Consider the following 22981-nt stretch of genomic DNA (forward strand, 5'->3'; position numbering starts at 1 on the left):
TTTGCACCCGGGGCAACTGCCCCTGTGTCGCCTCCCCACACGCAACACTACTGCAGCTCAGTGCCAGATTTATGTATAAGCTAAATAAGCTCTAGCTTAGGGCCCCACTCTCTTGGGGGCCCCAAAAAAATTAAAGGGAGAAAAAACTGGATGTACATTTCCAAAATATAAGATAAAAAACAAATGAAACAAAACCTACCTACAGCAACAGTGTTTTGTGTTGTGTAGGCTCCTATGATGTAAGTCATGGGCCCCGTGTGCTCACCTGCTCCCTAAAATATCCCTGCTTTGCTCCTTTCTATATATAGGGTTGGGGCTGTGGGTTAAAACCACAGAGCCTAGGACTTGCCGATCAGAAGGTCGGCGGTTTGAATCCCCACGACGGGGTGAGCTCCCGTTGCTCGGTCCCTGCTCCTGCCAACCTAGCAGTTTGAAAGCACACCAGTACAAGTAGATAAATTGGTACCGCTCCGGCAGGAAGGTAAATGGCATTTCCGTGCGCTGCTCTGGTTCGCCAGAAGCGGCTTAGTCCTGCTGGCCACATGACCCGGAAGCTGTACGTCGGCTCCCTCGGCCAGTAAAGCGAGATGAGCGCCGCAACCCCAGAGTCGGCCACGACTGGACCTAATGGTTGTTAGAAATCTAGCCCGTCTCAGAGGTATGTGCCTATCTGTTCAGGCACCGGCTGAATTCCTTAGACCTCCCTCCGGCGACTCACGGCAGGATACAACATACTCGAGGTCCGTTCCGGCGATTTTCCTCAGGCTGTGAGGAAAACACACCAACTGCTTCTACTCCTTCTCCTCCTCCCTGCATATCCCCAGGGAGGGGAATCAGACACAGACAGAAACGTATCTACATGTCTTTATTTGTGTCTTTTAGCAGTCATACAGTAAAGATGTCTGCTCTCTTCAACAAACAGAGAGAAACTCCTACTCCACCCATGTACATCCTGTACAGGTCATATGACAAACCCACTGAGCTAACATCCGGTGCTCAGTACAGAATGGACTGCCCCTTTGTTCCCATGGCAACAGTCACAAACTTCCTGTTTGGCTTTCCAGCCACAAGCAGCAGACTTGGCTGCTATAGCCTTTGCTTGCTGCTGCATTGGTGCTTTAGAATAACAATGGTCAGGGGTCAAAAAAAAATATTATATATATAGGGTGCCTACATTCTGCATGAACTGGTTGCATGGAAACATGTGCAAATGGCTTGGGATACCAATTAGGTCCATCGATTACCATGTAGCATATATTTTAACACAAAAAAACTGTGACAATTTGTTGTTGACAAAGGACAGCTGGACATAGAAAGCGCCCCATTACTTTCAGGAGCTTAGGGCCTCATCAAACCTATATCTGGCCCTGCTGTAGCCTGAGAAGGTCCTTCCTTGATTTTCCACCAAATGGGCCTCAGACGTTGGGGAAAGGGTCAGACATCTCCCAGATATCTTTTTTAAAAAAGCAAGCAGTCTTCTATGGAGGAATGCTCCCTTTCTGATAACCTGGCCCTTAAGTTGCACAGAGTTCTATACAGATCAGCAGCAAGCCCCTTTGAAGTCTGCCTGGAAATGGACCAGTTGGATTTCTGCCTGCCCTGAAAGGAGGCAAGGGGAGAATGGCGAAAGATTTATTTGTACAGTTGGGTCGGCTGAGCGTTTTAGCCAAAATGAGAATGGGAGCTTCTCGCAATTAATGTCTTTGCTTGAGGTCAGGAACAGAAATCACACAAGTGGGGTTGTCGAGCCCTGTTTTATCGGCATCGACTTTTTATGTAAATGCATCCAAACAATAACACTGAACCACAAAACTGGGCTTTATGAGCCTTTGCAAGTGCAAACCGACTCATACTTGGAGCCTGGGAAGATAAACATCCATCTATTATGCAATCTGAAGCCTTTAATGGCCTTGTTATCTTTGCGTTTGGGCTGGACGTTCATCAGTATGCGGATGATACCCAGCTCTACCTCTCTTTCAAATCAGAACCAGTGAAGGCAGTGAAGGTCCTGTGTGAGTATCTGGAGGCGGTTGGAGGATGGATGGCAGCTAACAGATTGAGGTTGAATCCTGACAAGACAGAAGTACTTTTTCTGGGGGACAGGAGGCGGGCGGGTGTGGGGGACTCCCTGGTCCTGAATGGGGCAACTGTGCCCCTGAAGGACCAGGTGCGCAGCCTGGGAGTCATTTTGGACTCACAGCTGTCCATGGAAGCGCAGGTCAATTCTGTGTCCAGAGTTGCCACCGAGACACCATAACACCAGTCCTCTGCGCTCTACATGGGGCTACCTTTGAAGGTGACCCTGAAACTGCAACTAATCCAGAATGTGGCAGCTAGACTGGGGACTGGGAGCGGCCACCGAGACCCCATAACACTGGTCCTGAAAGACCTACATTGGCTCCCAGCACGTTTCTGAGCACAATTCAAGGTGCTGGTGCTGACCTTTAAAGCCCTAAACGGCCTCGAAGGCCCAGTAGACCTGAAGGAGCGTCTCCACCCCCATCGTTCAGCCCAGACACTGAGGTCCAGCTCCGAGGGCCTTCTGGCGGTTCCCTCCCTGCGAGAAGTGAGGTTACAGGGAACCAGGCAGAGGGCCTTCTCGGTGGTGGCACCCGCCCTGTGGAACACCCTCCCACCAGATGCCAAGGAAATAAACAACTATCTGACTTTTAGAAGACATCTGAAGGCAGCCCTATATTGGGAAGTTTTTAATGTTTGATGTTTTACCGTGTTTTTAATATTCTGTTGGGAGCTGCCCAGAGTGGATGGGGAAACCCAGTCAGATGGGTGGGGTATAAATAATAAATGATGATGATGATGATGATGATGATGATGATGATGTTACTCCTGAGATCAAGGCGTGCTTGCGCTGTAAGATTTGCTGCTTGCTTATATTGTAACCTTGCTGTCTGAACAGCATCCAGATCACCCATCCCTTTCATTCCATGTAACAGGCCAACCTTGCTTTATTCCTCTTGTGGGCTTGCAAACACATATTCATAACAAACGCACATTATAACTCTAGCCAAACCCCTTAGTGGCTTGTGTAGGAAGAGGCATGAGTGCTGGACATGCATGTGGGTTCAGACACACCCCTTACAACATGTGCATGATAATAATAATAATAATAATAATAATAATAATAATAATAATAATAATAATAATAATTTATTTGTACCCCGCCCATCTGGCTGGGCCTCCCCAGCCACTCTGGGGCCTCCATAGAAACCAAAAATACAGTAAAATATCACACGTTAAAAACTTCCCTGAACAGGGCTGCCTTAAGATGTCTTCTGAATGTCAGGGAGTTGTTTATCGCTTTGACATCTGCTGGAAGGGCGTTCTACAGGGCGGGCGCCACCACCAAGAAGGCCCTCTGCCTGGTTCCCTGTAGCTTTGCTTCTCGCAATGAGGGAACCGCCAGAAGGCCCTCGGCGCTGGACCTCAGCGTCCGGGCAGAATGATGGGGGTGGAGACGCTCCTTGAGGGATACTGGGCCTTTGAGGCCATTGAGGGCTTTAAAGGTCAGCACCAACACTTTGAATTGTGCTCGGAAACATACTGGGAGCCAGTGTAGGTTTTTCAAGACCGGTGTTATATGGTCTCAGCGGCCGCCCCCAGTCACCAGTCTAGCTGCCACATGACATAACAAACACATCATAACACAACATAAGATTCCTGCATTCCAGCGGGTTGGACTAGATGACCTTTGGGGGACCCATTCCAACTCTTGAATCCTAGTATTCTATGATCTTTACACAGAGCCCCCTCAAAGCGTGCTGCAGTGCTGGACCATCTTCCCTCTTTCATCTTTGCAGTGACTCGGTCCTCTCTGGGACTTCTTTGGATTGTTGTTTAAATTTATTTTTTTAAAAAACGACTTTGTTGGCCGGAAGGGAAGGGTTGTGATTGTCCTGGCAGCTGTCCTTAGGCTGGCCAGCCAGCGAATGCTTTGCAGTCGTCTCATTGTTTCAACGCCAAACAGCCATCCTGAAGCCAGAGAGGTGTGGCGAAGATTGCATGCTGCGAGTGTCCGGAATCGCTGGTGCTGCCTGGGTCCAGCCTGAAGGGTCTCCGACGCAGCGAGGAGCCAGAGGGCAGACGAAAAGAGCAGTGGACGAGCATCTTTGGCCTGGTGAGTCAGGATGAGGGAGAGGAGTGCCTGTCTTGTCTTCTTTGCAGGGCTCTTTCAGCCACCCAGCTCCTCCACAACCCCAAGAACTACGGCTCTGGAGCTAAGAACATTCGAGGTGGAAACAGGTAAGTGGAACAGAAGCTTCTCGCCAGAACCAAGAGGTTTACCTTGCAGACAGCAGCAATGGGAGTCTGAGCTATTCCGGAAGCACAAAACCCTGCAGGATTTGAGCTGTCGATTGGATGGGATAGAGTTGTAGGCTTCCAGCACGAGACGCCTTCTCATTTAAGCACAGAAAGCAGAACATGTGCAAATCCGTGGCCGTAGCAAACAGCACCTACTTGGAGCCAACAGGAGACCCCTTGCAGCCAGCTGCAAATCCTGTCTCTCCCATGCTTCCCGTAGCTCCGGAAAACCCGAGCTGCGTATGTCTTGTCCAACGGGCATCGTTCAGGCTGGGGAACGCTGTTGAGCAAGTATCTTCTGTGAGTTCAGAAAGATCAGCCGGTCGCCGCTGCCCACTGGCAAACCGTCAGATATCCACGAGATGCACAGTTACTCAACTGTTGCGAGGGTTTGGCTTAGGAAGGGAGGCTTACGGAGGAAAACCCCCCAGGGAAAGGGAGTGCCGGGCTTGTAGTTTAGGGAAGGCTTTAGATGCAACAGCAAACGCTTAAAAGTTTGCCATTAATATGTTTCGGTTGAAAACCTCTGGGCGGGTTTTGGATGAGTTGCACTAATGGGAACCAGCACAACGGTTCCCACGAATGCGACAGGATTCCTAGCTTCATAGAATCGGAGAGCTGGAAGGGTTCCTGATGGTCATCTAGCCCAACCCTGTGCAATATAGGAATTTCAGTTAAAGCATCCATGACAGAGGGCCATCTGACCTCTGCTTAAAAACCTGCAAGGAAGGAGAGCCCAGCATCTTCCGAAAGAGACCGCTCCACTGTCGAAGAGTTCTTGCTGTCAGAAAGTTCTTCCTGATCTTTCGTCAGACTCTCCTTTGTCAGTATAGCATCTAGATCAAGGGAAGTAATAGTGCCACTGTATTCTGCTCTGGTCGGACCTCACCTGGAGTACTGTGTCCAGTTCTGGGCACCACAGTTCAAGAAGGACACTGACAAACTGGAACGTGTCCAGAGGAGGGCAACCAAAATGGTCAAAGGCCTGGAAACGATGCCTTATGAGGAACGGCTAAGGGAGCTGGGCATGTTTAGCCTGGAGAAGAGGAGGTTAAGGGGTGATATGATAGCCATGTTCAAATATATAAAAGGATGTCACATAGAGGAGGGAGAAAGGTTGTTTTCTGCCACTCCAGAGGACACGGAGCAATGGATCCAAACTACAAGAAAGAAGATTCCACCTAGACATTAGGAAGAACTTCCTGACAGTAAGAGCTGTTTGACAGTGGGATTTGCTGCCAAGGAGTGTGGTGGAGTCTCCTTCTTTGGAGGTCTTTAAGCAGAGGCTTGACAACCATATGTCAGGAGTGCTCTGATGGTGTTTCCTGCTTGGCAGGGGTTGGACTCGATGGCCCTTGGGGTCTCTTCCAACTCTATGATTCTATGATTTGAATACATTGGTTCAGGCCCTTCCTGCTCTTTCGTTGATAATAATGTTATGGGGGGGGGGGAGCAGGTTAGGCCCATAGCTGTCAACCTTCCCCTTTTTTGCGGGGAATTCCCTTATTCCAGTACCATTTCCCGCTGCTTCCCGCTGCTATCCCAGATTGTTAGGTATCCTGTAGACTGTCCCTGGGACAGGTGAGGCTGCTGATCCCTTATTTTCAAATCTGAAAGTTGACAGCAATGGTTAGGCCCCCTGTCTAATTTTTGGAATATCCAGGCTAGCTTCCCAGTGGGGTGATAGCCTGGGCGATGGGCCATTAAGGGGAGCAAAGCAAAGGGCGGCAAATGGGTGGGACCCTCTCCCTGAATTTGCAAGTATTTGGGACAAAGGCAGAGTTGAGAGCAGAGGCACGTGAGCGAGAAGCAGGCAGAAGCCAGAGGGAGAAGACTACGTTTGGTTTCTGTTTGAATCCAAGGTTGTGGCTATGGGAGAAACAAGACCAGCTGCAACCCCAGAGTCATCCGCGACTGGACCTAATGGTCAGGGGTCCCTTTACCTTTATGTGGGTTATTAGCTCTGGCAGATTTCCCAGGGTGGGGGAGGACAGTCTCACAGACCCGCAGATCGCCCGTGATCTGTTGGCTTACATCAAGGTGCGAGCGGCAGGGGCGCTGGGTCTAATAATAATAATAATAATAATAATAATAATAATAATAATAATAATTTATTTGTACCCTGCCCATCTGGCTAGGTTTCCCCAGCCACTCTGGGCGGCTTCCAACAAAGATTAAAAATACATTAAAATGTCACACATTAAAAACTTCCCTGAACTGGGCTGCCTTCAGATGCCTTCTAAATGTCAGATAGTTCTTTATTTCCTTGACATGTGATGGGAGGGCATTCTACAGGGCAGGTGCCACCACCGAGAAGGCCCTCTGCCTGGTTCCCTGTAGCTTTGCTTCTCGCAATGAGGGAACTGCCAGAAGGCCCTCAGCACTGGACCTCAGTGTCCGGGCAGAACGATGGGGGTGGAGACGCTCCTTCAGGTATACTGGACTGAGGCCGTTTAGGGCTTTAGAGGTCAACACCAACACTTTGAATTGTGCTCGGAAACGTACTGGGAGCCAACGTAGGTCTAAGAGCATGGCATAGCTGGCACTCTCCAGAGCCACTCCTACGCAGGCGCACCTGTTCCTTAGAAATCAAAAACAGAGAGATGCCAAGCCAAGAGGAGAGGATCTCCTTCCTGCGATGTCCCGTCAGATGGGCAATTCACAAGCAATCTGTTGAGCAAATAACCAGACACTGGAGAGACCTGTCAGGAGTAAGGATGGACCAATGGTACCAAATAGTATGGGAAACAGCCTTACTAGAAAAATTAACTAATAAACTGAAACTGACACGGGGACAAACAGAAGAAGACGCCTTCACCCCGGTATGGCTCCCCTTTATCACATACACAGCCCAACAAGAGAATGACAATAATCCACCAACGGCATACAAATCAATAAGGGTAACCTGATCCAAAACTCCCACCCACCTCACTCACACACGAAAACAAAGATCACCACAGCCAATCACAAACAAACAATCACACCCTAGGCCAACCCGAAACTCTCTCACCACCAAAGGAACACAAGCAAACAACACAAGCAACGCTGACACCAAACTCTACATACATTAAGCATAATAGAAACACCACTACCAGACCCCACCCCCATCCATCTCCCCTCCCTCCACCCCCCCTTTTTTCCCCTTCTCCCCCTAATGCCTCAACAAACGAAACGGATTTGTAAAAATGTTACATGGGAAAAAAAATACGAGGCATTACACTTACCTCTGTAAAACAAGAAAACCCTTAATAAAATATTTTTTAAAAAAAAAGGAAAAAAAGAAAGTGTAACAGCAGCAGCAGCTGTTCGTTGGGAATTGGGGATCTATTGGCAGCTAGACGGGAAGCCCTGATGGGTTTCTGAAGTCCATGCAGTCGCCTGCCCTAGGCTAGAATGCCAACATGTGCCTCAGTTAGTTAGACATTCTTCTGCTTTCCAACGCTACAATAGGTCGAAAGGTGCTTTCAATGTGCGAAAAACACTCTAGACCAGTGTTTCCCAACCTTGTGCCTCCAGATGTTTTTGGCCTACAACTCCCATCATCCCTAGCTAGCAAGACCAGTGGTCAGGGATGATGGGAATTGTAGTTCAAAAACAGCTGGAGGCACAAGGTTGGGAAACACTGCTCTAGACATGCAGCGAAACATCTGCTTCTGTTAAGAAGCAGAGATTGGAAGCAATGAATCAGGAGATCTGTCAAGTAAACACTTAGATGTGCTTGAAGTCTGTTGCCAGATGTTTGAGTAGATGCTGTCTAAGTGAATCATCTGGTTGGGAAATGATTCTGGAGAAAAGTTGTGAAGAAGCGGCTTGAAGAGCAAACCTCATGAGGATTGTGTCCTACATCAGCCTCTGCCAAGCTGGCTCGCTCCAGATGTTCTGAGCTCCAGCTGTTAGCAGAGAGACTGGAACAAATCGAGTCCAGAGAGAAAAGAAATTGATAGCACTTTACTGATAGCAAGCTGAACAAGAGCAGTATATAACTCGAGGGGAATCTTACTGACAGCCTAGATGAGAACAGGGAGACTTTCAACAACACGTACTGAGGTCAAACCTCCTTCTGAAATACTTTCCCTTTCCACTGTCAAATCTCAGCCATCTTCCTCACTGGCCAAGTTCATCAGCTTTGTTGATTTAAGGAAACCAAATAGTTTAAACTGGGTTTTGAGTAAATGTGCAATTCATTGTTCCTTTAGGGGATCTTACTGTTACAAAAGTCGTAACTCTCTGCAAGATTTCAGGGGGTTCCAGGCACTCACCCAGGGTCCGTGTCCCTTCGGAGAATTGAGACCCATCGGAGACTGTCGTAGCTTTAAGAAATATGGTTTATTCACCTATTTACACTTTAAGTTGAGACACGGGTGGTGCTGTGGTCTAAACCACAGAGCCTAGGAATTGCAGATCAGAAGGTCGGTGGTTCGAATCCCCGTGAAGGAGTGAGCTCCTGTTGCTGGGTCCCTGCTCCTGCGACAGTTCGAAAGAACATAAAAGTGCAAGTAGATAAATAGGTACCACTCCAGCGGGAAGGTAAATGGTGTTTCCGTGTGCTGCTCTGGTTCGCTAGAAGCAGCTTAGTCCTGCTGGCCACATGACCCGGAAGCTGTACGTCGGCTCCCTCGGCCAATAAAGCGAGATGAGCGCTGCAACCCCAGAGTCGTCCGCGACTGGACCTAATGGTCAGGGGTCCCTTCACCTTTACCTTTACACTTTAAGTATGCCTGAAAGGAATCCAGATCTCACAACGTGGTCATTTCAAGAGGCGCTTGTCCCCCACAGCAGTGCAGCCAGCCTTCAGCCAGTCTGCCCAAGATGGATCCCAATTTTTCTTCTTCCTTCTTCTTCGCAGCACCTTTCCCAGCTCAAAAACACTTTTCCTGTCACCTCAAACACATACCCCACCACCTTGGCGACATGTGTCTCCCCAGGCCAAAGGATTCCTTTCGGATGGCCCATAAGCCTCCTTTGTCATATTAACAGATTTGCTCTTTGCTAGGCCAGCCAGGCTGGTTTGCACAAGTCACTGTTTGCTTCTTTAACTTGGCTGGAGACTCCTTCTTTTGCTGAGCAGAGGGATCTGCAGGGAGTGGCAGCCAAACGAGCTGGGCAGCTTATCAATACCAAAAAGTGTCTTCCCTTTTTTCCCCTTCTTTTTTCCATGCTTTATTGTTCACAATTGCATCTATACGACATAAACTTATATTCATAAACTTATATTCATTGTTATCTGCAAAATCAAAATCATCACAAATCACAAAAGAAATATACAAACTTCTCTAACAATAAATTTTCTTCATCAGCATTTGACTTCCCGGCCTTTCCGTATTCCTTTCATTTTGATAAACTTGTTGCTTAACTTTAGTACTTATTTAACAATGAAATATTAGAAGCATTAGGAAAAGGTGTCTTCTCATGGAGCTCTCCAAGGTCCTGGCATCCTCCTGTCCTTCTTGCAGGTTTGTCATTGGGGCATCTGGTTGGCCACTGTGAGAACAGGATGCTGGACTCGATAGGCCATTGGCCTCATCCGACAGGAATGGCCTTGGGAATAGACCACCCACTCCAGTAGTTTGGTGATTGTGATGGCCTGGGATTCAGACTCAGAGGCTGAACCTGAATCCCAGCCTGCACAGGAGTCTCCGCCTCCAGAACCAGCTGAGCCGGGGCTGGGGCTTGAGCATGAATGATCCTCAGCTGTGCTGGATCCTCAGGTGCAGGCACCAGCTGAGCCTGCTCTGGCTCCTGAGGTGATGGAGGACCCATTGCCCTCAGGTCCTCCACTCTCAGCCCCGTCAGAGGAAGCTGAGGTTGTCTCTGGGTCCGGTAACCCTCCAGACTCTCCTGAGCTGCAGAGGCTCAGGGCAGAGAGGCAGAGGAAACTAAGTTCCCTCAGGAGAAGTGCTCGCCTCCAGGCCAGGAGAGGCGAGTAACCTGTGGACCGGGGCCGCCCTGTGCCTCGGGGTAGATAAAACCCAGCCAGCCCCAGTCCCAGGTTGAAGGAGCAACATTGTTGGTTGCTAGTTCCTGCCTGCACCCTGTCCTGCTCTTCTGCCAGAGTTACTGACCCCACCTGACTCCCCGCCTTGGACCCAGCTTCAGCTTTGACGGACAGCCTCCATACCGCACCCTCGACCTCGGACTGGACTCGGACTTCGCCTCTCGGTTAGCCCCCGGGACCAGCACAGTGATAAGGACTGTGGTCGGGCAGGGATGGTGTTTGGTTGCAATTTCTGCTTATTTCAGGATACTCCAGAAGCATCTAACAATGCGGCTGTCCATGTTCTCCCAGGGTGGCGTGATGCCCGAGATCGGAGCAACCCCACGCCCTTCAGCCTTGCACAACCTCTGCATCTTCCTCCTGGCTATGCTGCCCCTGGGTCTCCCTGCCGCCAGGCAGCTCTCGTGTCAGACTGAGTCCATTGGGCTTCTACAAAGCATCCTCCAGCGCATGGTGAGTAAAGAGGGACCAAGAGACGGATGGGAAGAGTTGGTGTGCAAATTAGGCTTGCTGAAATTGCCAGATGTTTTGGAAGGAGGGGGCAGAAGTAGGGTGTTCTGAATCAGGGTTTCCCAGCCCCAGTGCCCTCCAGATGTTTAGGGATGCGATTCCCATGTGGGAATGTTCAGGGAGGCAGGAGAGGGTATATAGGTTTTTTTATTATTATTAATTTTATTTAACATAATTATTACAAAATATAAGCAATATATTGCAAATACAAATATACATACATGCATACATATTTCAGATAAGCACACACATATATAAAAGAACAAAAAAAATCATTGATTGACTTCCATCACTTACACTGCACATCCTATATACATTTTAAGCAAGATCGTTATTCTGTATTTTTCTCATACAATCTCACACAAATATTCTAATCAATAAGTTTTCTAAATCTTTCATAAATCTATTCTAAACACAACCAATGCCTTACATTTAATCTTTGTCTACATAAATAATCATTTAAACATTTCCATTGTTTCTGGATTATATTTTTTGGTTTTTGTCTTATCAAATCAGTCAGCTTTGCTAGTTCCAAGTATTCACATAATTTATTCAGCCATTCTTCTTTGGTTGGAACGTAATTTCCTTTCCAATTGGCTATTAACATTCTCGCTGCTGTTGTCGCGTACAAGAAAATATTAATTTTGTCATTTGGGATATGAAACTCTGCTAAGTAAAGGAACTTGCTAGCGCAAGTTAGGAAGGATATTAATAAACTATATACCCTCTGCCATCCCAAAGGAGAGGGTATATAGTTTATTAATATCCTTCCTAACTTGCGCTAGCAAGTTCCTTTACTTAGCAGAGTTTCACATTCCCCTTTTGAACGCACAGCAGATAGCTGGTTGCAGGCTTGTTTAAGCCTCTCAATATCAGATTCCTGGTAAGTCCCCTTATATCCCTCCTAAAAGAATGAACACACCACAATCTTATTCAAAGTCAATAAAAGAGGTTTACTTACATCATCAGTTCACAGTTGGATCGCTGAAGGCAAACTTAGTTTCAAAGTACGGTGGAACCTCTGGTTGCAAACGGGATCCGTTCCGGAGGCCCGTTGATAACATGAAAAAAACGCAACCTGCAGCGGCGCATCTGCACACACACAGGTTGTAATTCGCCACTTCTGCACATGCGCGTGACGCCATTTTGCGCATCTGTGCATGTGCGAGGGGCGACACCTGGAAGTAACCCTTTCCGGTACTTCCGGGTCGCCACGGGACGTAACGTGAAAGAACGTAACATGAAGCGGACGTAACATGGAGTATGACTGTATAGCTAAAAAGTTGCTCCAGCGATGGAGGATGTCAAAGAGAGAGTGTGTGTGTGGTGTGACTTGCCCTTGTGTTACCTGGGCAGGTAAAGTCATGCCCACCTCTTGTTGTTGTTGTTGTTGTTGTTGTTGTTGTTGTTTATTGTTTAGTCGTGTCCGACTCTTTGTGACCCCATGGACCAGAGCACGCCAGGCCCTCCTGTCTTCCACTGCCTCCCGCAGTTGGGTCAGACTCATGTTTGTAGCTTCGAGAACACTGTCCAACCATCTCGTCCTCTGTCGTCCCCTTCTCCTTGTGCCCTCCATCTTTCCCAACATCAGGGTCTTTTCCAGGGAGTCTTCTCTTCTGCTGAGGTGGCCAAAGTCTTGGAGCCACAGCTTCAGGATCTGTCCTTCCAGTGGCACTCAGGGCTGATTTCCTTCAGAACGGAGAGGTTGGATCTTCTTGCAGTCCAGGGGACTCTCAAGAGTCTCCTCCAGCACCAGAATTCAAAAGCATCCATTCTTCGGCGATCAGCCTTCTTTATGGTCCAGCTCTCACTTCCATACATCACTACTGGGAAAACCATAGCTTTAACTAGACGGACCTTTGTTGGCAAGGTGATGTCTCTGCTTTTTAAGACGCTGCCTACCTCTAGCCACATGCAAAGGAATTCTGTCCCAGTTAGGAGGAAACAGGAAGTTTTGTCTGGCTGGACCAAACACCCCCTTGCATGTCCACTCTAGGAAAACAAGGAATGTTGTACTTGACTGCTACTTATGTATCACATCCCACCCCCCATTGGTTCTAGCCAGTACAATCATGCCAGCTGGGGGATGGTGGGCGTTGGGGGTCCAAAACGTTTGGATGCATTCTTGACAAAACTGCTGAATTGTAATTGGACAGCCAAGATTTGGTTCCCTCTGCCCTAGCCATGCATCGCCGCGATAGCCAACCTGGATCTGTGGTCCGATTGGTTAAGGCCCCTTATAAAACTTCTTTAATTCCTAATAGCAATAATGCCTTTAAGCAAGCTGTCCTAACTCTCACCTCCTGGAAGAACCCATGAATCGGAACGCAGGTTGCACTTTTCCAGATTTTGCGACACAGTTCTCAACTCAAGAAAGTTAGCAACATATGCTTTTGAAAAGTTGAGCATTTTAGAATAAAACGTACACTGAGGAAAAAATGCACTGTTAAATATACATGTTGTGATTAAAATATATGGTTAAGACCTATTTAAATGCAAATTTATATAGACAATTTTGTGCGGATTTTTTAAAAATCCAATCCACAAATGAATGTGGAAATGGACAACGTATAAAGGCATGCCATTGTGCCCATTTTACAGATGGGGACTTTGGGAGCAGAGAGCGGAATCGCAGGCGAGGATCCCTTTCTGTGTTGGAAACTGTTGGAAACACTCACGTCGCATAAATGGGTTTTGCTGTGTGTTCAACAAATAATTCAGTTTTCCAAATTCATGAAATTAACATGAAGATGTTCCTTTTGGGTTGAATCTGCTGCTGTCTTGGTGGAAAAACTGCCATCTTGGCTTATCCACTGGCTAGCTTCCCCCTCCTTAATGTGAATAATAATAATAATAATAATAATAATAATAATAATAATAATAATAATAATAATAAATTTATTTATACTCCGCCCATCCGGCTGGGTTTCTCCAGCCACTCTGGGCGGCTTCAAACAGAACACGAAAATACAATAACCTGTTAAACATTAAAAGCTTCCCTAAACAGGGCTGCCTTCAGATGTCTTCTAAAAATCTGGTAGTTGTTTTTCTCTTTGACATCTGGTGGGAGGGCTTTCCACAGGGCGGGCACCACCACTGAAAAGGCCCTCTGCCTGGTTCCCTGTAACCTCATTTCTTGCAGGGAGGGAACTACCAGAAGGCTCTCAGAGCTGGACCTCAGTGTCCGGGCTGAACGATGGGGGTGGAGACACTCTCTTTAGGTCTAAGTTTGGTAACTGCTGGGTTCGAGTTTCACTGTTTAGTCGGAGAAAGAATAACGGCAGCCCGAGTTTGCGGAGGTCAATGTTTGTATCACCATTTGAACAATAGTTCCTATTATCTGCTTTCCCCTTCCACTCATCTTCTCTCTCCTTCCTGTTATCTTGCCCTTTCCCACCACCTCTCATTTCCTCAGGTGTAACTGATCATCGGAGGAGAGGCAAGTTTTAACCTGAAACCAAGCGCTAGAGCAAAATGTACACGAGAGTCAGGGCTCCGTTAAAAACTAATTGAAACACCCAAATCATACCATACAGAGCAGACACAGAGTTAAAATCTATGGTGGTTATATAAACTCGGAACAGTAGCAAACCAAGATGCAATTTTTTGTTTAGTCATTTAGTCATGTCCGACTCTTTGTGACCCCCTGGACCAGAGCACGCCAGGCACTCCTGTCTTCCACTGCCTCCCGCAGTTTGGTCAAACTCATGCTGCTCGCTTTGAGAACACTGTCCCACCATCTTGTCCTCTGCCGTCCCCTTCTCCTTGTGCCCTCCATCTTTCCCAACATCAGGGTCTTTTCCAGGGAGTCTTCTCTTCTCAGGAGGTGGCCAAAGTCTGGGAGCCTCCGCTTCAGGATCTGTCCTTCCAGTGAGCACTCAGGGCTGATTTCCTTCAGAATGGAGAGGTTGGATCTTCTTGCAGTCCATGGGACTCTCAAGAGTCTCCTCCAGCACCAGAATTCAAAAGCATCCATTCTTCGCCGATCAGCCTTCTTTATGGTCCAGCTCTCACTTCTATACTTCACTACTGGGAAAACCAGAGCTTCAACGATACGGACCTTTGTTGGCAAGGTGATGTCTCTGCTTTTTAAGATGCTGTCTAGGTTTGTCATCGCTTTTCTCCCAAGAAGCAGGCGTATTTTAATTTCGTGACTGCTGTCACCATCTGCAGTGATCATGGAGCCCAAGAAAGTAAAATCTCTCACTGCCTCCATTTCTTCCCCTTCTATCTGCCAGGAGGTGATGGTCCCAGTGGCCACGATCTTCGTTTTTTTGATGCTGAGCTTCAGACCATATTTTGCGCTCTCCTCTTTCACCCTCATTAAAAGGTTCTTTAATTCCTCCTCACTTTCTGCCATCAAGGTTGTGTCATCTGCATACCTGAGGTTGCTGATATTTCTTCCGGCAATCTTAATTCCGGTTTGGGATTCATCCAGCCCAGCCTTTCGCATGATGAATTCTGCATATAAGTTGAATAAGCAGGGAGACAATATACAGCCTTGACAAAATCCCTTCACAGGTCTTTGCAGCAGAAAGGACTCTGGTTTGAGTTAGCCAGTTAAGTAGGACAGATAAAATAGCCAAGAAGGACTTTTTAGTGTTACGAGGATGGAAATACAGTAAATTATCCACGGCACTCTATAAAAGCTACATACCCACCAAATATGTTTTAATATTTCTATTGCTCTATCCTGATTATTATTATGATAAAGGCTGCCCCTGTGTACACCAATGGCCTGCCTTTCCTTCATCACGGAACTCGAGGTTAGCATTCATGGAGTTCTTAGGCAAACTCTCATCAAACAGCAAAATATAATAAATAGTAATGGTTGAGGGGGTGGGACATGGGTGGCGCGGTGGGTTAAACCACAGAGCCTAGGAATTGCTGATCAGAAGGTTGGTGGTTCGAATCCCTGCGATGGGGTGAGCTCCTGTTGCTTGGTCCCTGCTCCTGCCAACCTAGCAGTTTGAAAGCACGCCAGTGCAAGTAGATTAATAGGTACCGCTCCGGCGGGAAGGTAAACGGCGTTTCTGTGCACTGCTCTGGTTTGCCAGAAGCGGCTTAGTCATGCTGGCCACATGACCCGGAAGCTGTACGCCGGTTCCCTCGGCCAGTAAAGCGCGATGAGCGCCACAACCCCAGAGTCGGCCTCGACTGGACCTAATGGTCAGCGGTCCCTTTACCTTTTTAATAAAAACAGCAACAATAACAACAATATTTATACCCCACCCATCTCGCTGGGTTTATTAACTTATTTACATTTATTTGTATGTGCGCATGCAGACAATCATTATTATCTCATATTAAATTGACGTGTTGGCGCTTTGCGATCAATAAGTGGATTTTGGGTTGCAGTATGGGCATTCGGTCTCTAAAAGGTTCTCCATCACTGTCCATTTAAAGCACTGGTTTTCTACTTTGCCATGGCTTTCTCCCAGATCATCCTGGGAACTGTGGGATTTTTTTTAAAGGGTGCTGGGAATTATAGCGCTGTGGGGGGCTGCCTCCTTATCAAACTACAGTTCCCGGGAGTCTTTGGTGTAGGGAAGTCCTGACTCACCACAGCTGCCCTTATCTCTCTCCTCAGTCTTCACTGGTCTGTTTTTCTAAGGATTTCTGCAAAACTCCAGTGTTCCTCCAACTTTGCTAACACCACCCTCTTCTGTGCGGGTGGAGCTGTTTTGGCTATATAAGGACCGGCAGTCAGAGAATTGAGATCATGATTAGCATGCGCTGATAGCTATGATATGATGGGATAAGCAAACATGGGAGTCATGGCACAGCCAACCCTGGATTCCTTGTTTTGTTTGACACTGATCGCCTCCCAAATTTCTTTGCTCATTTCCTAGGGGAGCTTAGGAGTCAGAGCCTGCCTTATATCAACAAATTGCATCTGACACGGGATGGGGAAGGAAATCAGATTCATTTTTCATTTTAACGAAAAACTACCTAACCTGCACTTTTTTTAAAAAAATATTTATTAAGATTTTATATAATAAAGCAAACATCACAGTCAAACAAACCAAAAAAAGGAAAAGAAAAAGAAAAACAACACAATCCAGCAGGACAGAAGAAACAACAACAACAACAACAAAAATACAATAAAAAAATACGAAAAAATAAGGAAGAACATACAACAAAAAAGATTCTAATTTTTGCTTATTACCTTAATAACCCTCTTTCCTGACTTCCTCACATCTCCCTTTTCTGTATTCCCCTTTACACAATCAAATTCAGCAATTCCTTACTCTCTTTCAAATCTTATTCAATGTTATAGGTTTCAACCTGTTATGTCTCCGATTTTTCCTTTCCTTTTAGATCCTTCTATACATATTCTTTATAACTTAATCCCTTGTATCACTTTGTTTAATTTCGACATAATTTTACTCTGGTCTTTTCACCCTTTTCTTTTAACACATTTTTACATAATTCTTTTAACTATGTCACTGCTGCCATGTTATCTTTATATCCAACATCATTTTAACATTCAAACATTTTACAATGTTTTTGGAGATATTCTTTGAACTTCTTCCAGTCCTCTTCCACCGACTCTTCTCCCAGATCTCGGATTCTGCCAGTCATTTCTGCCAATTCCATATAGTCTATCACTTGCCTCTGCCATTCTTCCAGAGTGGGCAAATCTTGTGTCTTCCTTAACCTGCACTTTTTGAACTAATACGGCCACGGAAACGCAACTTGCCTTCAAAATACGCCCGAATTTTGCAACGCAGTCCTCCAGCCAAACAGTATTTACAAAAATGTGTATATTAAGGAAAGGTGTACATAGAAATTGACAACAACAACCTGTCCTTTACCCTAAGGTCTGTGACAGATGGCCGTCCAGTTTCTGTCCAGAGGTAGAGAGGGAACGGGCTGGTTTGGGGGACTTCCTGGTCCTGAATGGGGCAACTCTGCCTCTGAAGGATCAGGTGCGCAGCCTGGGAGTCATTCTGGACTCACAGCTGTCCATGGAGGTGCAGGTCCATTCTGTGTCCAGGGCAGCTGTCTACAAGCTCCATCTAATATGCAGGATGAGACCCTCCCTGCCTGCAGACTGTCTGGCCAGAGTGGTGCATGCTCTGGTTATCTCTCGCTTGGACTACTGCAATGCGCTCTACATGGGGCTACCTTTGAAGGTGACCCAGAAACTACAACTAATCCAGAATGCGGCAGCTAGACTGGTGACTGGGAGTGGCCGCTGAGACCACATAACACCCGTCTTGAAAGACCTACATTGGCTCCCAGTACGTTTCCGAGCACAATTCAAAGTGTTGGTGCTGACCTTGAAAGCCCTAAATGGCCTCGGTCCAGTATACCTGAAGGAGCGTCTCCACCCCCATCATTCTGCCCGGACGCTGAGGTCCAAATCCAAGGGCCTTCCTGTTGGTTCCCTCACTGTGAGAAGCCAAGTTACAGGGAACCAGGCAGAGGGCCTTCTTGGTGGTGGCACCCGCCCTGTGGAATGCCCTCCCATCTGATGTCAAGGAAATAAAGAACTATCTGACTTTTAGAAGACATCTGAAGGCACCCCTGTTTAGGAAGCTTTTAATATTTGATGAATTATTGTATTTCGTTTTATATATTGGTTTTCACATAATACTTTACAATACAGATGTACCAAAGCCCACACCATTTCCTCCCCATTCCCCCATACATTTACATTTCTCTTTCCTCAATCCATCATGTTATTCTTTTCTCCTTCCTCCCACTTCCCTCCAACCCCACTTCCTCCACATTATACAATTTACAATAATCTTTGCATTCTACAATCTTCTCAAATCATCTATATATTCTTATTCTCTTTCCTTACTAATTTTCTTCCATCCAGTACTTCACATTTTAATCTATGCATATTAGCATATCATTTTTTGAGCAATACAGTGGTACCTCAGGTTAAGTACTTAATTCGTTCCGGAGGTCCGTTCTTAACCTGAAGCTGTTCTTAACCTGAAGCACCACTTTAGCTAATGGGGCCTCCTGCTGCTGCCGCGCCACTGGAGCATGATTTCTGTTCTCATCCTGAAACAAAGTTCTTAACCTGAAGCACTATTTCTGGGTTAGCGGAGTCTGTAACCTGAAGCGTATGTAACCTGAAGCGTATGTAACCCGAGGTACCACTGTATTGTATTTCAATATTTTGCTGGAAGCTGCCCAGAGTGGCTGGGTGTAAATAATAAATTATAATGAAGGGGCACATTACAATATAATTGTTGTATTATCCCAAAGGGATACACCAGCCAGAGGGACAGGGTTTGTTGCTTAAGTGTTACAGTGCATTTGGGCCCCTCGTTGGAATGTCTAGCTTGGGCAGATAGAGATAAAGAACAAGGATTTATTGTCATACCAGGATAATGGAGGTGGCAGGAAGGAGGGAGGGGAGACCAAGACCTTACATGGTAATAGTAACTTATTATAAGTTTCGATTTCCCAGAAATCAGGTGGTTTACAAGAAATCAGGTGGTCTTCTATTCTGCAAATGTATAAAAAGCTGGCTCGCTCAGAATTCGGGGGCAGACATTGGGCAACGCGTGCCTGTACCATTACTTTGTCATGAGAAAATAAAAATATTTTACTGCTGTCTAATTGACTCTTGAAGTGAATTCTGATACTCCAAAAGAAAGGTCTATCAATAATATTATTATGTCCAAAAACCTCCCAGGAAGGTTGGAGCCTCATTTCCTCTAACTGCCTGTTGATGTCTTCCTCCAGGGCAACTCCAGCAACGGGACCCTGTTCACCCCAGACAATATCACCGTGCGTATCTCCTGCAGACAGTATGTATGGCGAGAGCAGGGCGGGGTGGGAAGCGGCAAAATCTTCTTCCTCGCAAACAGCCTGTGGGCTTGGGGCTTATCTGTGCTCGGCTGAAACATGCGCCTCATGCACTTCTTCGTTTAAGCATTTTCCCCAAACCAATGGCTTATAAACAGATGAAAAGCAGTTAAAAAGGCAGCTGTGTTGTGAGAAGGGCGAAATTTAAACACAGCAGTTAAAAACAAAACCACCCAGCAGGCATTAGAAAAAGACCCAGCCGTCAAAAGTTAGCATGAATGCGATCGTGCCCCATACTCCTCTCTTAAGGATGATGCCTGTTACATTGTGGGTGAACATATCAGACGACACAGCAATTCTTCAAACAGCTCTTGTTTATTCACAGGCCAGAACAGAACTGAACTGAAGGGTTCAGCCAGCCTGCTTATATAGAGCTCCAGTACAACGTAACTGTCACAATTTTCTAGAACTATCCAATCACTGAAAGTCACTTTTGATCCCTTATTTGCATAACTATCTACAGTATCCCCCTGCTGGCCCAGGGTGAGAACTTCAGTAAATGACAATGCCCATGTTGGGTAAGACTGATGGTTCCCCTGTCTTAGTGGTCCTCCTGAGAGTGGACCACCAAGATGCTGAGGGCAAACTAGGCAAAGCTGGTTGGCCCAGCCATCTCTATGTTGGGTTGAAAGAAATAAAAATGGGATAATTTCATCTTAGCTTATTTCATTCAATTGACATGATTTCTGCATTGTGTAAGGGTTGGGGTAGTTCCCAACTCTACAATTCTATGATATACCTCTTGATTGTTATGAGAGAGAGAGAGGAGAACCAGCGACACTCAAAGCAGTTGAGTGGAAGTATTAGTAAAGGTAAAGGGACCCCTGACCATTAGGTCCAGTCGTGGCCGACTATGGGGTTGCGGCGCTCATCTCGCTTTACTGGCCGAGGGAGCCGGCGTACAGCTTCCGGGCCATGTGGCCAGCATGACTAAGCCGCTTCTGGAGAACCAGAGCAGCGCACAGAAACGCCGTTTAGCTTCCCGCCAGAGTGGTACCTATCTTTCTACTTGCACTGGTGTGCTTTTGAACTGCTAGGTTGGCAGGAGCTGAGAGTGAGCAACGGGAGCTCACCCCGTCACAGGGATTTGAACCACCGACCTTCTGATCAGCAAGTCCTAGGCTCAGTGGTTTAACCCACAGCGCCACCTGCATCCCTTGAAGTATTAGTTAAAGCAATTAAAATAACTACAGTGGTACCTTGGTTCCCGAACAGCTTAGTTGACAAACAAGTTGACTCCCAAGCACTGCAAACCCGGAAGTAAGTGTTCCAGTTTGTGAATGTTTTTTTGGAAGCCGAACGTCCGTTTTGGCTGTTGGCATTTTTCCCGGGGCCAATCAGCCAATCAGATGCCGTGCCTTGGTCTCCGAACGTTTTGGAAGTCTAACAGGCTTCCAGAACAGATTGAGTTCAAGAACCAAGGTACCATTCTATTTAAAACATTCAAAACGTGAAAACCAGCTGAAATATACTCGGAGTTGAGAGTGGATTTCATGCTCTTTATTCATCTCATAGTGGTGAGGAGGAATGGAAGTTCCCCCAGAATATCTGTTTTATATACATTATTTACACAATGGTCCCCAGGTGATTGGCTAATTCCGGGATTCTCCTGTAGGCCAATCAGGTTGCGGATTCCCTTCCACGTGGAGCTGGATTGGGTGGTTCCTGTGGACCAATCAGACTGCTGCATTCTGAATTCTACTGTTCTAGGACCAATCAGACTGCTGCATTCTGAATCCTCTTGTTCTAGAACCAATCAGACTGCTGCATTCTGGGTCCTATTGTTCCAAGACCAATCAGACTGCTGCATTTTGGATCCTATTCAACTCAGTACATAACACCAGCCATCAGCCCCCAAACCACACAACAACATTCTAGGTATCTGGATAGGCTTGTCTAAAGAGAAATGCAGCTCTGTTGGAAGAGCATGTGAGTCTTAATCTCAGGGCCATGGGTTTGGGCCCCACACAGGGCAAAAGATTTCTGCATTGCAGGGGGTTGGACTCGATGCCCCAACTCTTCCAAATCTACAATTCCATGAAATGTTTATAGCAAGTGCCGAAAAGAGTACAGCAAAGGTGCCCACCTGGTGTCAAAAGGCAGGGAGTTCTGAAGTGTAGGTGCCACAACGCTAAAAGAGTGAGTTCTTGCAAATGCAGAACAGGAATTACTGTATTTTTCGCTCTATAAGACGCACCAGACCACAAGACGCACCTAATTTTGGAGGAGGAAAACAAGAAAAAAAATATTCTGAATCTCAGAAGCCAGAACAGCAAGGGGGATCGCTGCGCAGCGAAAGCAGCAATCCCTCTTGCTGTTCTGGCTTCTGGGATAGCTGCGCAGCCTGCATTCGCTCCATAAGACGCACACACATTTCCCCTTATTTTAGGAGGGGAAAATTGAGTCTTATAGAGCAAAAAATACGTATCTGGTGCCTGTAATATAATGCAAGCAAAGCTAAAAAAATTTTTTTAAAAAAAAACACCTGCTGCCTGTCATTTTCTGCTTCTTTCCTTTGTCCCAGTAGGTTTGCTATGCTGACAACCTGAGCTGCTTTTTCCAGGAGCTTCAGGTGGTTCAGCGGGCACAGGAAGGGCAGACCCAGCGCCTCCTCTCCCGGCTCGCCACCCGCCTGAACCAGGTGCAGGTGAAGCTACGCAGAAGGAGCCAGAGTCAGAGCCGCTGCCCCACGTGCCGGCTCTGCCGCTACCACCCCGAACGACCTGTGCTGGTTTTCCTGAACAGGCTGCTGGAGCTGTACCAGTGGAACTGCAGGAACGGGGTCAGCCTCGGGGGAAAGTACTGCCCACCCCCCGCTCCGTGAAGAGGAGCCTTGCCAGTCAAAGGAGGAGATGGTCAAGCTGGAAGGTGTGCAGTGGAGGGAGACCAAGATGATCGAGAGACTGGAGACAAAGCCTGATGAGGAATGGTTGAAGGAGCGAGTATGTTCAGCCTGCAGAAGAGAGGACCGAGAGGTGAGGTGATAGCCATCTTTGAATACCTGAAGGGCTGCCCCATCGATGGAGGAGCAAGCTTGCTTCTTGCTGCTTCACAGGGTAGGACCAGAGACAACAGATTCGAATCACGAGAAATGAGACTGTAACGAAACACAGGGAAGAACTTCCAGGCTGTATGGACTGTTCAACAGTGGAATGGGCTCCTTCGGGAGGTGATGGAGTCTCCTCCCTTAGAGTTTTCTGAGCTGTGATGGCCTGGGACTCAGACTCGGAGCCAGAGGGGTCTCAGTCTGCACCGGATCCTTTGCCTCAGGCATCATCTGAACCAAGCCTGGGCCTGATCCTGAAGAGACCCAGTCTGCAC

General features: G+C 47.0%; 1 protein-coding gene across 1 annotated transcript; it reads left to right on the plus strand.

Annotated features, from left to right (window-relative positions):
* Positions 1-3972: 3972 nt before the first annotated feature.
* On the plus strand, positions 3973-22947 carry LOC309376199 (uncharacterized protein). Its single transcript, XM_081922463.1, has 4 exons — positions 3973-4135; positions 10607-10768; positions 19538-19582; positions 22188-22947. Exons 2-4 carry the CDS (start codon positions 10616-10618, stop codon positions 22482-22484), a joined length of 495 nt encoding a protein of 164 aa, XP_081778589.1. The 5' UTR covers positions 3973-4135; positions 10607-10615; the 3' UTR covers positions 22485-22947.
* Positions 22948-22981: the final 34 nt, after the last annotated feature.

The sequence above is a fragment of the Podarcis melisellensis genome (genome assembly GCF_964234715.1).
Source record: "Podarcis melisellensis genome assembly, chromosome: 8".
In the NCBI taxonomy this organism is placed as follows: Eukaryota; Metazoa; Chordata; class Lepidosauria; order Squamata; family Lacertidae; genus Podarcis; species Podarcis melisellensis.